The sequence below is a fragment of the Ailuropoda melanoleuca genome, chromosome 2, assembly GCF_002007445.2.
Source record: "Ailuropoda melanoleuca isolate Jingjing chromosome 2, ASM200744v2, whole genome shotgun sequence".
Lineage (NCBI taxonomy): Eukaryota > Metazoa > Chordata > Mammalia > Carnivora > Ursidae > Ailuropoda > Ailuropoda melanoleuca.
This window is the reverse complement of record NC_048219.1, coordinates 165,368,578-165,384,493: the sequence shown is the minus strand read 5'-3', so window position 1 is coordinate 165,384,493 and position 15,916 is coordinate 165,368,578. Positions and strand designations below refer to the sequence as shown.

General features: G+C 42.9%; 1 protein-coding gene across 4 annotated transcripts in view; it reads right to left on the bottom strand.

Annotated features, from left to right (window-relative positions):
• The window catches only part of AOX2 (aldehyde oxidase 2), an 80,887-nt gene that overhangs the window by 54,582 nt on the left and 10,389 nt on the right, over positions 1-15,916 (bottom strand). For 3 of the 4 annotated variants that reach the window (XM_002915840.4, NM_001304852.1, XM_034641120.1), the window contains 6 exons: positions 13,153-13,242; positions 10,602-10,682; positions 8,662-8,806; positions 6,030-6,122; positions 1,714-1,865; positions 119-212 (listed from right to left, as the gene is read on the bottom strand). In XM_002915840.4, coding sequence (XP_002915886.1) covers positions 119-212; positions 1,714-1,865; positions 6,030-6,122; positions 8,662-8,806; positions 10,602-10,682; positions 13,153-13,242 — 655 coding nt within the window. The remainder of the gene's footprint in view (positions 1-118; positions 213-1,713; positions 1,866-6,029; positions 6,123-8,661; positions 8,807-10,601; positions 10,683-13,152; positions 13,243-15,916) is intronic. The other variant, XM_034641111.1, reaches the window with a different exon arrangement.

Here is a 15,916-nt window from a genome sequence, read left to right as displayed (position 1 = left end):
AGACGTTTAACGACTGAGCCACCCAGGCGCCCCTCCCCGTGGTGTATTAAGAGCCAGGGACCTTAAAAGAAAGATAGAAAATCTTAGGTGCCATTCAGAATGTTCTGGGGTAGCTTACCTTCTGATATCAGATTGAGGGTAGCGTTGCCCACAGCCAAAATTGGATTCAGATCCGAATAGCAGTGCCGGCTTATAATATGTCCCCCTAAGGACTAAGAAGAGATAGTTATCGCCTCGGTCAATCTATCCCTCAGATCCAATGCCCCACAGGCACCTGCTTAAGGTCCTCTTGCTGTGAAAGTGTCACGAAGAGTCTTGGTCTTCTTGGCAGAGGGACTCCATTCAGACTGTCTGGGAGGCCCCTCCCACCTGCTACTTCGGATTGGGAGAGGAACTGATTGTAACTATCACTCACACAGCATTCGGTCTGTTCTACCTCTTTACACACATTGACTCATTTCGCTCAACAACCCAGGGAAATTGATACCATTATCCCCATTTTTCAGATGAAGACACTGGGGCACAGAGAAGTTATGAAACTTGAGCCGGGTCTCCCAGCTAGGAAGGGGCAGGACTGGGATTCCAACCCAAGTAGCTGGGCTCCATGGCCCATTCTGAAGCACCCGCTGCTCAGCCTCGGCCAGGGCCCAGGTGGCTGTGGCACCTGCTACAGAGCTGCGGCCCCACATCTAACACTGCCGCCAACATGCCTGACCCAACGCGGGCGCGTGGGGGCTCTGGACACCTACACCACTAAGAGAGAGCTGCCCTTTTCTTCTTCTGGGATCTGGTCGAGCCTACAGCATCTCAGAACGTGGGAGGGAAATGACTGGCCATCCAGGTCACTGGCCGCCAGTAACCACCTTAGGTTACTGTGGTCTGGGCTGGAACATGGGTGAGGACCAGTTCTTGTTTTCACTGAGCTGAATTTGCTTCCCTGGACTTTGCCCTATCAGTCTTACCTCTACCCTTTGTGATTATATGAAGTCAATCACATCTGCCCTCATGAGTCTATACACATTTGAAGGCAGTGCTCATGATCCCTCTGACTGTCCCAACCCCCACTATTCCTCTTTCTGACATGGTTTCCAACCCCGCACTCTCCTGCCACCATCTCCTCGCCAGGCTGTAAGGTGTTAGTCAGGGTTCTTGACAGGAGGAATCACAGGAAGAGCTTTCTCAAAGGAAATATGTCCTCCCTCGATTCTCCATAGCCCAAGGATTTCTAACACACCATTTGGGAGCATACCTATTTTGAAAACCCATGTCTCTTCTGTTTCTTCTGTGGTCAAAAATACCCAGACTTTAAAGTGTGACTCTCAGACCTAAGCATTATTCTCCAGCTGCAGTCTGAACAGTATGGAGTAGAGAAGGCTACCCTCCTTATTTTAGGTACTATACCTCTGTTAATGCAGCCTAAAACTGAATTAGGTTCTTTGACAAGACAAATACTCTTATCATGAAACTAGCAAAACTATGGCCTCCTTTGCCCACCCACATTGCTACCTGGCTATTATGTTGAACTTGACTTAGAGGCCTCTTTTAAATATATTTTTAATAATGTTTGTTGAATATTAAGTATTTATTTATTGTGCCTGTCGTTTCTATCTGCTGAGACCTTTTTGCATACTGATTCTGCCAATGCTTATTTCAACACTGCAGTGAGATTAAGAAATAGATGCAGTGTGCCTCAGATCGGTCCACAGCACGTACTGCCATATTCCGGATCTGCTGGCTCGCCAGACTCCTCAGGTGCTTCAGGAGGGCTCGGTATGTCTGAGTTTTCTCCTCTGGAAGCTCGGAAACTCGCTCAGCCAAAATGTCTTTCACTTGGGCCAGACTGCAGCCAGCACCTATTGTCAGTCCTAGGAAGCAAATTGGTTTTATAGGTGACATGGGAGGAGCAACTGAATTATAATCAGGGTGCCGGGGTGGTCGTGTTCAGCTGATGCGTTGGCTCTCTACACTGGCTGCACAGAGAACCACTGGGAACTCAAAACCGCACAGATACCTCACTCCCAGATCAATTAAGTCGGAATTTCTGGACATGGGGCTTTTTCAAAGGCTCCCCAGGTGGTTCTGTGCAGCCAGGAGGAGCCCCTGGGCTGGTCTATACTCTTCTTTAGACAAAGACAAGGAAATAGAGGCTAGAAAGAAGGAATGACAGTGACAACTAGCAGGTGGAAGACCCTACTAGAACTTTTCCCTTCCTGACTGACTGTAGTGAAACTTTGCAAAGCTGTTTGTGATTAAAGGGAATAAATCTGATGGTATTAAAATAATGATGAAGGACTTTTAATCCCCTAGATCATTGTCTATAATCAATAATCCTTTGACTGCTGATTTGCACCCCTACAGGTAGCATTGATACTCAAAATCTTTGACAACCAGTTCCAAGAGGGCCGTTCAGAATGAACACAGCTCCTGGAGGAGCTTCCCCAGATATTACGTTGGGCGTTATTGGGTGTGGGGACATTGGGGATCCCCAGGGAGTGGCCAGGGAAGTGGAAGTGATGGGAGAGCACGCAGGAGGATTGGGGCAATGCTGTTTGTTACTTGACAAGGAAGTAATTAAAATTAAGAGGTGTTGAATGCACAATTGTGAGTATTGGTAGGCTATTAGCACCAGCTCTGGGGTTTCCCTACAATAGCAATGAAAAGGGTTCAGATCAATCTTTGAAAGTGAAGAAGTCACCCAAACCATCGGGAGATCAATTATTCGGCCTTTTAAAATTAATCCTTGGCTTCCCTGGATTTGTAGGATGAATTGCTCACACGTACAGTCTGATTTGACATCACTTCCAGGGCTGGGTTCTAACTTTAGTTAGCCTGTTTTCATCAGGTCGCAGGCTAGGCTTTGAGTTTTCTCTTGTGGATTAATCTTTTTTTCTTTTTTTAAGATTTTTTTCTTTTTTTAAGATTTTATTTATTTGACAGAGAGACACAGTGAGAGAGGGAACACAAGCAGGGGGAGTGGGAGAGGGAGAAGCAGGCTCCCCACCGAGCAGGGAGCCCCAAGTGGGGCTTGATCCCAGGACCCCGGGATCATGACCTGAGCCGAAGGCAGACGCTTAACGACTGAGCCACCCAGGCGCCCCGACTTGTGGATTAATCTTTGATGAGAATATTTTACCCTCTCACATAGCTTTATCTTTTATCAATATTAAAAATATTAACTTGGCACAGTATTTCTCCCACCCCTACCAACATGCCACATAACACATAACATACATGCAGCTTCAATAATCACAGCTAACCTAATTGATTAGGGAAATCACTATCTGTTCCTTATCCTTATACGAAGCAAATCTTGCCTAAAGATAACTCAACTTCTCTCCCCTAGAATGTCTCAACCTAGAGTCCTCACCCTGTTGCTCCCCAGTGTTTCATGAGAGGCACTCTGTAACATCGGAGTCCATCCCAGACCCATTAATGGTAGTTCATTGCTTCCTATCACCACAGGGTCCATTGGAGCTTGGTCTTCAACTTCTGCAAAAATCCTGGCCATACTTTTGCTTTCAGGAGCACTGGGAATTCCAAGATTGTTTCCTGTCATGCAATTCCTCCCACCCTATTGACCCAGAGCTTAGTAGGGAAGAAGTCAGAAACAAAAAGACATTGTTGTTATTATTACTATTATTATTATTTTAAGGTCAGAAGGGTCGTACAGACCAGCGTGACCATCTCTTATTTGACACAGGTAAAAGAGGGCAGTTCAGCACCAGGGGAGAGTAAAATGCTGGCTGTCTGCTCTGCTGTATTTCCATTGCTCACATTACCCCCTGACTTTGTGCTAGGCTTGACACAGCTGTACTGAGAAAATTCTATTTACTGTATTCCTATTCATGTTTTATTTCATCCTTGGTCACAAAACCTAGCCTGTGTTCCAACAGAATTGGGAAGAGCTTCAACTTTGTTTGAGTCTCAGAATGTGAGTTTTGTTTTGACATCATGTTTTTCAGAGTGCACGGGTCTAGAGGATAAAGAGGTAGGGACTTTCTGGAGCACTTACTATACTAAAGATTTTGAGGGGAAAAAGTGTACGCTGAGTCAAAGATGTACGTGATTTAGATGAGCATGCAAAATTTAAACCAACATAAGCCTTCACAGAAATTTATTTCCCATGGAGGGGCCCTGCGAAGGGGGAACACACACATCTGGCTCCGATGTACGCCCCCTCCACCAGTGTTGGCATTCTTCTGGGACTTAGGAAAAATTTAAGAATCTTGCGAAATGTTCCTGAAGGAACATTCTGCCACTAGAGGGTACTCACACCTTAATTTTAAGAAGGCCTGAGGAAGGCATACAGCTTCCTCAGATTTCAGAATCTGGCTCTACTTTGTTTGCAGATCCAAACTGAGCAGTCCTTTCCAACAACCAAGTGGGCAGGTCCCCAGGTGGGCCTGGGGGATGGGGGAAAGGCTCATCAAGTAAGGAAAAGAGTTCTCAGTTGGAAATGGGAGATGTGTGGCTTGGTGGCCTGGCCACCAGCCAGTTTGGGGACCTTGGGCAAATCTACTCCTCTTTTGCAGCTTGGCTTCCTCATGAGGAATTCCTAAAAATGAGGGATTTGGGTAACCCTGAGGAAACTGAATTGTGCTCTGAAGGGTCCTTTCAGGCACAGACATAAGGGGGGGCTCAGTGATAGTGGGATGGTGAAAAGTCTCCCCTCTCCTTCGAACAGAGCCCCTTATTTTCATTTATTTGTCCTGTTTAAGATTTTTTTTTTTTTTTGAGGACAGGGTTGGGGTGCTACAGAAGTCTGAAAACTGGGCTAAATGATAGGTGGAGTGCCGATTAGGGAATGTTTCTCCTGCCTTAACCTCCTGCTTGTATTGGTTACCTCTGCTCCCAGTCCACCCATTCTACCACTCCCTCTTCTCTCCCTTCTGCTCTCACCAAGATTTCGAGTGAATCTAAGCACATTCCCCTTGTTTTCTGAATGACACTCAGGTGTGCTACCTGAGTCATCCCGAGGCTGGAGCTGCGAAGCCCCAGTGCCGGGCAAAACCAGGAAGGGTCCCTTCCCTGGCAAATGGGTAGGATGATGCCGGGGAAGGGCATGCTTGCTGGTCGGCCGCACAGTCTGACTTTGGCTAATGGTGGTTAGGAGCCAAGAAGGTAGGACTCCTGAATGGCAGTGACACAGCCAAGGCAGGTCCCCTCGCCTGCCTACCATTGATGCCTAAAAGGACACAATGGCCTACAAGTCAGTCTTGACTCAGTTTTCAGCTCAGTCTATCTCCTTGCTGCCTAAGAAAGTCATCATTACCACTGCATCCCAAATTCAAGTTCCTGACCCACTCATTCATTCGTTTTTTCCCATCGATTCACTTGTCAGTCATTGAACAGAGTACTTATATGCATGGGCTTACATGCTAGGAGCTCTGGGGGATGAGGAAAGGAGTAAAATAAGGTTCTTTTTGTCACACCCCGCAAGGGTTTGCTGTGCAGCCGAAGTCAGTCTTGTATGTTTTCTTCCTACTTTGTGAGTACCACCTTGCCTGATGTAGTAGTGTTTGTATGTAGTGGGCCCTGAAGGACGTTGTAAGTGACTGGGGTGCTTGCCTGGGCAGGTCTTTGTCTCATTTTACCTCTTACCACTGTCCACATGAAATAAGTAACACTTGAGTGCCATACAATATTTCTCCTACTTTCTCCTTGCAAACATCCTCCCTCCTAGAAACTGACCATTCAACTGATGGATAATACTAGTTCTCTTGCTGTCTTCCCATCAAAATTACACTGCAAATGTTTTGTCTTTAGGTCACCATGGCATTTTACAGGCAAGAATCCTGCAGGTGACTACAAGGCCTTGAATGATGTCATCTGAATACCTCATATTCTGTGCAAAGATTTGATAGTAAGGTTTTATGGTAGGGATATTGTATCACAACAGAAAAATGATGAAGAGCTAGAAATAGGCCAGACAAGACAAACGTGTAAGTAGGTTCCAAGCTCCTTGGCAAGTGTAAGCTTTGTGCAGGGATTGGTTCACTAATGTTTTATTAAGAATACCAGGAACTCACCATCACTTGTTTTGGATACCATACTGAGCTCAGAAATCCTAGCAGGAGAGAGGAGAATTGGGTGAAAATGTCCTTGAGATTTCACTGCAGGACCTGAAAAGTAAATATATATATTTTAGAGAGATTTAGGAAAGAGAAAATGCCCTTTTTTTGGCATTGAAAATTTCTCATAAAAATATTCAGATACTAATTTTTAAAAAAATTGATAATAAATGTATATAGATGTAAAAGCAGTGGCTATATACCCTGCAAAGTAAATTTATAAGGATGCTCTTCCAGTACATGTATTTACTTATTTTTACATTCATTATATGTATATAAAAATAGAAAACAGAATGGATGGGAGGTTCTTAGAAAGTGCTTACACACTGGAACCAGGACATATATAAGAATTTTCATAATAAGAAACATATAACCTATCAAAACTGAAGCAGAAAGAAATAGAAAATTTGAACAGACCAGTAACTAGCAATTTAAATCCATAATCAAAAAACTCCCAACAGACAAAAGTCTAGGACCAGAGAGGTTCACAGGTGAATTCTACCAAACAAATGTTTTTCTAGATATGTCTCCTGAGGCAAGGGAAATAAAAGCAAAAATAAACTATTGAAACTACATCAAAATAAAAAGTTTCTGCACATCAAAGGAAACAAACAACAAAACTAAAAGGCAACCTATTGAATGGGAGAAGATATTTGTAAATGACATATCCACTAAAGGGTTGGTATCCAAACTGTGTAAAGAACTTATACAACTCAACAGCCAAAAGCCAAATAATCCAATTAAAAATGGACAGAGGTCATGAATAGACATTTCTCCAAAGAAGACATACAGATGGCTGACAGACACATGACAAGATGCTCAACATCACTCATCATCAGGGAAATGCAAATAAAAACTACAGTGAGATAACACCTTATACCTGTCAGAATGACTAAAATCGAAAACACAAGAAACAACAGGTGTTGGTGAGGATGTGGAGAAAAAGGAACCTTTGTGCACTGTTGGTGGGGATGCAAACTGGTGCAACCGCTGTGGAAAACAGTGTGGAGCTTCTTTAAAAAGTTAAAAATAGAACTACCCTTCGATCCAGCGATTGCACTACTGGGTACTTACCCCCCAAATACAAAAATACTAATTCAAAAGGATACATGTACCCCTATGTTTATTGCAGCCTTATCTACAATAGCCAAATTACGGAAACAGTCTAAGTGTCTATCAATAGATGAATGGATAAAGAAGATGTGGTATATAGATACAATGGAATATTACTCAGGCATAAAAAAATTAACTCCTGCCATTTGCAATAACATGGATGGAGCTAGAGGGTATAATGCTAAGTGAAATAAGTCAGTCAGAGAAAGATGAATACTATATAATCTCACTCACATGTGGAATTTAAGAAACAAAACAAATGTGCAACGGCAAAAAAAAAAAAAAAAGGAGAGAGACAACCTAAGAAATAGATTTTTAACTATAGAGAACAAACTGATGGTTACCAGAGGGGAGGTGGGTGGGAAGATGGGTGAAATAAGTGATGGGGATTAAAGACTACATTCACCATGATGAGCACTGAGCAACATGTAGAATTGTTGAATCACAATATTGTACACCTGGAACTGATACAACACTGTATGTTGACTATACTGGAATTAAAATAAAAAATAACAAAAAAAGAATATTCATAATAGCCAAAACTTGGAAAGCACTGCACGTCCTTTAATAGTAGAATGCATGAGCAAATTATACACAGTCACACAATGGAATCTAGCAGTTACCTGCAACACTATGAGTGTATTTCAGGTCAAGAACGTTGAACGAACAAAGCAAATAGAAGAAGAGTAATACTGTGTTAGTCTATTTATGTGAAGTTCAAAAATACGCTAAAGTCAATGACACCTTGCTTAAAGACGCAAATATACATGGTAAAATTGTAAAAACAAGAGGGTGACTGACCATCACCACATTCAGACTAATGAGTGCTTCTGAGAGGAAGGGAAGGAAGGGAATGTGGTTAGGAGGGCTCAAAGGGCTTTCAAAGTTTTCGGTAAAGTTCTCATTGTTAAACTGGGTGTAGGTGATAACTGGGTGTGCACTGTTAGCATACCCATACGTATTTTATAAACTTCTATTATATCTACTCACTATTTAACAAAAACAAAATAAAAAAAGACAAGATAAATTAAATGATAAAAAAAACTCCAATATTTTTTCTCCACACCTCAGGGGGTCATGCTACATATTCCCAGGGTATAGGTACATCCAACTTTGGAGACCATTTTATTATATTATAATATGATATTTGTATTGTGCTTTTATATTATTATATACAATTTATATATTATTTATATCTAAAATTATAGAAATAATTAGATCATTATATCATATGATATATATCACATATATTCCTGACCCAAAATAGCATTTGTGTACTTTATATTATATATCATATGATATAATGATCTAATTATTTCTATAGTAATTTTTATAATGCACTACTATCTTACAATCTTTTTATTCCAAGGGTTGAGCTTTATCCCTAAAAAGTAGTGTTTTAGACTGAGAGCAAAGTAGGGGACGGGAGGTTGGGCTCGGCTCTAACGGTGGCAGGAGAAACGCTGTAATCACTCACCCAGTGAGGTGTTGCCCGAGATGAGAGGGGCTTCAGGATGTTTGGCTTTCAGCTCCAGGAGATCCTTGAGGGTGCCAGGGGAGATCCAAGCAACCCTCTCTCCACGAAAAATCAGGGTTTGTTTTTCTGGCTTCTCTGCCATTCTCTAAGTGCAAAGGACAAGTGTGTATGCACTTGGGCACACCTGCCTCAGGACCCCAGAGGGAGGTACGTTCCTCTAGAGAGTTTGCAGGAGCCCTGGGGTCCACTTGACCGAAAAGATACTATACCCACTGACTAATGCCTGTATTTCCATAATTAGATATTTACTTCTTTAACTGAAGACTTGTTAAAATATGTAGCTCTTTGCAGGCAAGTGACAAAATAGGCTGGTACCTGTCAATGACACTTCAGTATAGATTAATTGAACACAACTCAGTATCATGGCCTTAAAAATCATAATTATACTAATACTCCTAAATTAACCTCATCAGCCTGGACTTTTCCTCTGAAATCCAAACTCATAGATCTGAATGAGACTTGATGTCTCCTCTGAGATGTCTAAACGGCATCGCAGATTTAACATATCCCAAACTGAGCTCCTCATATCCCATCTTTTCTGAAGCCCCCCAAAAGGATCCCCCACCAAAAAAATACCCTGCTCTTCCTGAGGTCTTCCCTTTCTCTGTCAATGGCCACTCCCCCTTCCAGGTGCCCAAAGTCCCAGAGTCAGCCTGGGACCTCTCTCCCTCTCCTACACCCCACATCACATCCAGCAGCAAATCTTGTTGGCTCTCCTTCAAAATATATCCAGAATCCACTCTCCTCCACTACATGTTGGCAGTCTGGTCCAGCACCACCATCTCTCAGGATATCACTAGCACCCTGACGTGGCTCGCTGTTCCTTCCTGTGCCCCTTGGCAGGCTATTCCCAACCCAACAGCCAGAACGATACCAGATCCCATTACAAAATTAATAGGAAACTTCCCCTCCCCTGTCTAACCTCCCTAATCATTTCTCATTTCTTGTGTGGTAAAAGTCAGTAGCCTAAGTCCTTGTGGTCTGTTTCCTAGTGGCTTTCTGACCTTGTTCATTGTGCTCCAGCCAGCCTGCACCCTGCTCTGCCCCTTGATCAGGGCAAGCATTCTCCTACCCTTGGCACCGTTGCACCTGCTGTGTGCACTGCCTGGACTGCTTTTCCCCTACTGTCGAGGCTGCTCCCTCACTTCTGGTAGGACTTTTTTCAAATGTTACTTTCTTAGAGAAATCTTCTCTGGCCAGTATTCTAGTCCCCTTCTCAGTTTTATTTTTTTCCTTCTTAGCACTTCTCACTGGCTAACACACTGTATCTCTTATCTATTATCTTGCTTATTACCTGTCTCTCCTACCAGATGACAACTCCTTGAGGGTGGGTTTTTATGTTAGTTTTACTCCTTGCTGTATATTTAGTACCTAGAAGACTGCCTGGCATGTTGCTGGATAATTGATATATGTCGAATGAGTGAATAAACACATCAGAACCCCTTCAGAAGTAGGTATTTTATAGAATGGGACCACTGGATGCCAGAGAGGAGAGAGAGATGCTGATAGAGGGAAGGGTAGGGCATGGGGAGGGCCCTGGAAGTGCTCCTTGGGGTCAATGTACTAGTATGGTTAGAAGACCAAGTGAGAAGCTGAGCAAAGTGGGATGGCTAGGACAGTGAACAGAGACATGCTGCAGATGACAACGATGGGAGTAATGATGAAGCCATTCAACAAAGAGCCTCAGCCGAGGCTTCAAGGAGTGTGTCCAGGGCATCAGCCAGGGAGGGGTTGCTGAGCTGGGCGGGGACAGGCTTCTTGATGTGATCAAATATTTCCACAGTTTGACAACTTCACAGGAAGGAAAGGGTGGTTTTATAAAACTGAGTTTATAACCAGTGACATTTAAACAAACACATAAAGCACCCAACTTATCTTACCAGGAGTTCTGGGGGAAATATAAGCTCCTGGGTAGGGTCCAAGGGCTGGAACTCGTCTTCCGCAAATAACTCTGTGCAAATCTTTACAAAGGGCAGAAGATGGCCTTGTCAGCCCAGCTGAAGCAGAAACAGCATTGTAATTCTTTACATTAATTAGGCAAAATGAACATAGTCATAATTCTCCTACTCTCTTAATATGAGAGTAATGGGAAATAGTTCAAAACAAATCAAAGTTTTAAATAAGAGTTTTGTTGTAAGAGAAATACTGATTTGCCCTTAATATACTAAGGAAAAGGGTACTCTCCAAAATAGTTTGAAGAGTCCCCTGCGAAACACCAAGGCAGTATATGAGAAACTATCAGAGGGGACTCATCTCCACTGTGCCCTAGTCACTGTCCTCTTACCGGTCAAGTCAGGATTCAAAATGCTAAAGGCTCTGAGAAGTCCTGAAGTTTCAATAAAAATGACTCTAGACATACATGCCTATGCATAAACCACCCTCACTAATTTTAACACCAAACAGCTAACATTTATGGAGTTTTACACTCTAAGTGCTTTTACATCATAATTTAATGTAATAATTAATAATTTGTTTGGTCCTCATGACAATTATATAAAGAATGCAAACTATCATCTCCATTTTTACCAATTAGGAAACTAAAGCACAGTGGAAAGTTACCCAAACTCTAATCTTGTCTGAAAGAGATCTGTTTTAGCTTTGGAAACACTTATTCCCAGAAAGCATTCCTGAAGAGGTACAGCAAACCGGGAGAACCACGGGAAGCAGAGCTAGAGGTCTGTGTAACGGGGAAGAGCATGGGTGGACATCAGGGGCAGACCTGGGTTCACTCTCAGCTCTGCCACAACTTGGCTCCCTGACCCTCCCAAAGGAAAGTTACTTAACCTCTCTAAAGGTAAATGGAAATAGTGCATATTTTGAAGGGTAATTTGTGACAATTAGGTGAAATGGATTGACATTTGTCCAACACTCCCCCTCTTTTTCTATTTCTCTGGGGTCTTCCCAGGTTCCAGAAGGGAAACTTGCAACTGTTCCTTATAAAGATTCTTAGTAAGACCCCAGATTGAGGAAATACAGGCCAACATCTGAATGATCAGTTTTTGCATTAGCTAGAATTGACCTGGGGGCAATAATGTGCTGTGTCTCTAAAACCTAGGAAAAAGATAGTGTGTGAGAATGAAAATGTAAAAAAACATAACGAGTCAGATCTGAGGATTGAAAGTTCCCCCAAATAGGTGTTAGGCCAGGACTTAAAAATAGAAGATCTTAATGCAGCTTTAAGAGAAGGAGAGTCATGGAGCGGACACCTGCCATCCAGCTGGTCTACCCTGGTGGAAGAGAGGGGTCTTCCATGGTATTACCCTTAAGGTTATCCAGTTGCTCTGCATCCATGTTCACCAAGCAACCTCATTATAATGGGGCTTCCTATGTGTGCTTTCCTACAGGGAAAGGACATGCAGCTTGTTGACCATTAGATCCACTTTATAATTGTGCTTCTGTGAATGAACATTAGGGCACATTCCAGTTTAAATATCAAGTTCTTTCAAGTTTGGTTAAAGTGAATCAGGTGGTCCCCAGAGCCCAATCATTGCCCAGATGGACTTACTGAGGCCACAAAATCGAGGATCGGACTTGAGAATGTATTGACGCCTCTGAGGCAAACTGATACTCTGTGAAATGCTCGTGGGGGGTGCAGCCTGCCTTCTGTGGCAATAACCCTCTGTTTCACTGCCATTTTCTTCAGACCGAAATGAGGTGATGGTGGGAGGCCAAGAATGGGAACAAGGTACGTGTGCGGGATAGAAATAGTATGGAACGTTATATCAGAAACTAAGGATATACTGTTGGTAACTAACATAACATAATAAAAAATTATTATAAAAAAAGAGAGATAGTTACAGCAGGGGGATGACTGGCTGGGTGTCGTCCAAGGGCAGCTCTGTTCTTTCAGATTTCCTCGTCTACAGGGAGCAGACTCTATTTTATCCTTATTCCAACTTCTCTAAGTAATTGCTTTAAGAACTTGGCAGTGGGTCCTTTTTGGAAACTAGTATCTCTCAGAGAGCAAAGCCAGAGACTACAATGTTTCCGGGCGAGACTTCCCAGCTGTGGTGATCACGTCCTCGCCATGTGACTTTGGACAGGCTTCCTTCCTGAGGTTGCAGTGCCCTCTCTCTGCAAAGGAGGGGACACGGTGATAGAGGACAGCTCTGCCTGAGTGGGGCAGGGCACAAAACCCCTTTCCCACCCAAGGATGGGACTCATTATAGTTGGGGCAGGTCTTTTCCTCTTGTCTGAGTGGGTTTATGTTTTCTTGTTTCATCCTTCCAGAGACTGAAGGGGAATATCAGAGCCTGGCTTTGAATCACCCTGTTACCAGGTTCCAAATGAAAAGTGCTTTATTTGTGCATGTGCCTTAGGGGTTTGAAAGTAATGCGGAGTGTGACCATCAGCACTTAGAAGCAAAGTTTTAACACTGGGCCAGCATTAAGCAGTACTCTCAGGGAGAGGACCAAACAAACAGGGACTCACGTCACTTTCCCTGAGGAGTGAAGAAGAATCATTTCCTCTGGGATCCAAGCAGCATTTTCCTGTTCCTTTCTGTTGACAGCCATTTGACTCCTAGGACAGTGAAATGCCTTCAGATGAAAAACTTCTGAATAGGTAAATGGGTGTGTGCCTCGGAAGGCTTGGCAATTTAATGGGACTCCAGGCTTTTTAAAGTCATTTTTGGTGGTTTCTGTTGGAACAGGGATAATTACAAGATCTTTCTTCTTTTGCTTTATTTCAAAAATAGAATGATTGGGGCGCATGCATGGCTCAGTTGGTTAAGTGTCTGCTTTTGGCTCAGGTCATGATCCTGGGATCCTGGGATCGAGTTCTGCATCAGGCTCCCTGCTCAGTGGAGAGACTGCTTCTCCCTCTGTATGCGCGCACTCTCTCTCTCTCTCTCCCTCAAATAAATAAATAAATCTTTTAAAAAAATGATAATATAGACTATATGAAATATATAATATGGTATGTAATATATACAAAAATATGTAGTATAATAATCTATAATAATAAAGAATATAAAGAAGCATAAAAGAAACTGCCATTACCCAATTCCACTGATAATATTTTTATGTATTACATATTTGTACTATATTTATAGTACAATATACTTTTTATTTTGCCTTTCTATTCATTTATTTGCCTATTATTTGCTCATTTATGTGTTTATTTATTCATTTATATTGTGGATCTTCTCCCGTATCATTAAAATGACTTTATTTTTTTAAATTTAAATTCAATTAGCCAACATATAGTATATCTAAAATGTCTTTAAAATATAATTTTACTGACCATATAATAGTCCATCTTCTGGCTATTCTATAATATATTCATAAGATTTGCTATTGTTATACACAGGTGTTTTCCCTACATTGTATAACTATAAATAACGTAATGAGCATTTCTGTCCATTACATAGACAGCTTTGTGCACGTCTCTAAATTTTTTCATAGGTGAATTCCTAGTGGTAGAATTAATTGATATGATACCTTTCAGGGCAATGATGATTTATTCATTCTCTAGCATATATAAGATCTAGCAACACTGAATGTTATTATTTATATAAGGACTTTTTTTTAAAAAAGATTTTATTTATTTATTTGACAGAGAGAGAGAGACGGCCAGTGAGAGAGGGAACACAAGCAGGGGGCGTGGGAGAGGAAGAAGCAGGCTCCCAGCAGAAGAGCCTGACGTGGGGCTGGGGCTCGATCCCAGAACTCCGGGATCATGCCCTGAGCTGAAGGCAGACGCTTAACAACTGAGCCACCCAGGTGCCCCTATATAAGGACATATATAATATATATATATATATATATATATATATATATGGATAACATGCATATTCCAGGGAAAGAGAGGTTTCCTTTAACTTCCTTTATTCATATTTGACAAGTGCTTCACTTACATTTGCAATTTAATGGGTTTACAAGCTATTCATTTTGTTTCTCAGCTTAACAACTTTGGTTCCCTTGTGTGGGAGCGGAAGTCTGGGACATGCACCTACTGGGGACCTGCCTGGCTCTGGGGAGAGGGATACACCTGCGGTCCACTTCCAGGCCTACCCCTGCCATTTGTGGAGCTAGGGCAAGAGTATAAATGGACTCCCCAGTCTTGGTCTTCTGCCCTCCTCTTCCCACCCTGGCTCTGTTCTGAACTGAGGGGACTCAAACACCTGTGTGAACATCCTGGCCTGAATGCATCAGCTCCATGCACTTTTTCCAGAAACAGCCAGTTGTTGGCTGCCCTTTAACCTAGGGGTACACACACTGGCTGTTATGATCTGCCCTAGGAAGATGGGCTCAGGAAGAGGTTGGTGTCAGGCCTGGGAATGGGGTCAAGACCATATCTGAAGCATGGCCTAGAAAAGGGTGAAGGGTCCAGCTAAGCAAGTCACCTTGGCTCCATGGTCTCCTGAGAATGGCTGGAGGAGGACCAGCAAGGGGCCCTTCCAAATGTGGAGTTCTCCTTGCTTGGGTGTAAGGCCAGTACTGCCCACATCCACCCTGCCTCAACAGCATTATCAGTAAACAGTAGCAACTAAGTGCCAGCCAGAACTTTGCTACATGCTTTGCCCATGATTTCTCATTTGATCTTCACAGCAGCCTGTGAAGCACCCCATTTTATTTTATTTTTATTTTTATTTTTTTGAAGATTTTATTTATTTGTCAGAGAGAGAGAGAGAGTACGCAAGCAGGGGGAGCAGCAGGCAGAGGGAGAAGCAGGCTCCCTGCTGAGCAAGGAGCCCAATGTGGGGCTCCATCCCAGGACCCTGGGATCATGACCTGAGCCAAAGGCAGACACTTAACTGACTGAGCCACCCAGGCATCCGTCACCCCATTTTGTGAAGGAAACTCTCTGTGCTCTTGTACTTGGGGTTGAATTTTGGATTCCACTCTGCATATTTCATTTCGTTACCTGCTGACACTTTCCCAGCCAGTCTGAATTCTTGGAACTAACCTTGCCTCCCCAGAGAAAATTCCACACCTTTGTCTCCTTGGATTTGCTGGAGCCCTCCTACCTGTGCTGTCCTGATGCCTTGCTTAACTAGCCATGGAAGATATGCGGATGCCTGGTGAGATCACGGGACTGCCCTCTGTGGTGGGATGTGGAATGTCAGAGGTGGCATAGCTTTCACCCTGTCCTCAACAAGTAGCTAAAATTCTCATGAGTCAGTTAGAACTGACTCACTTACAGTCTCGCTTATAGTCTGTTTAGATGATCTAAACAGTTCAACCCCTACATT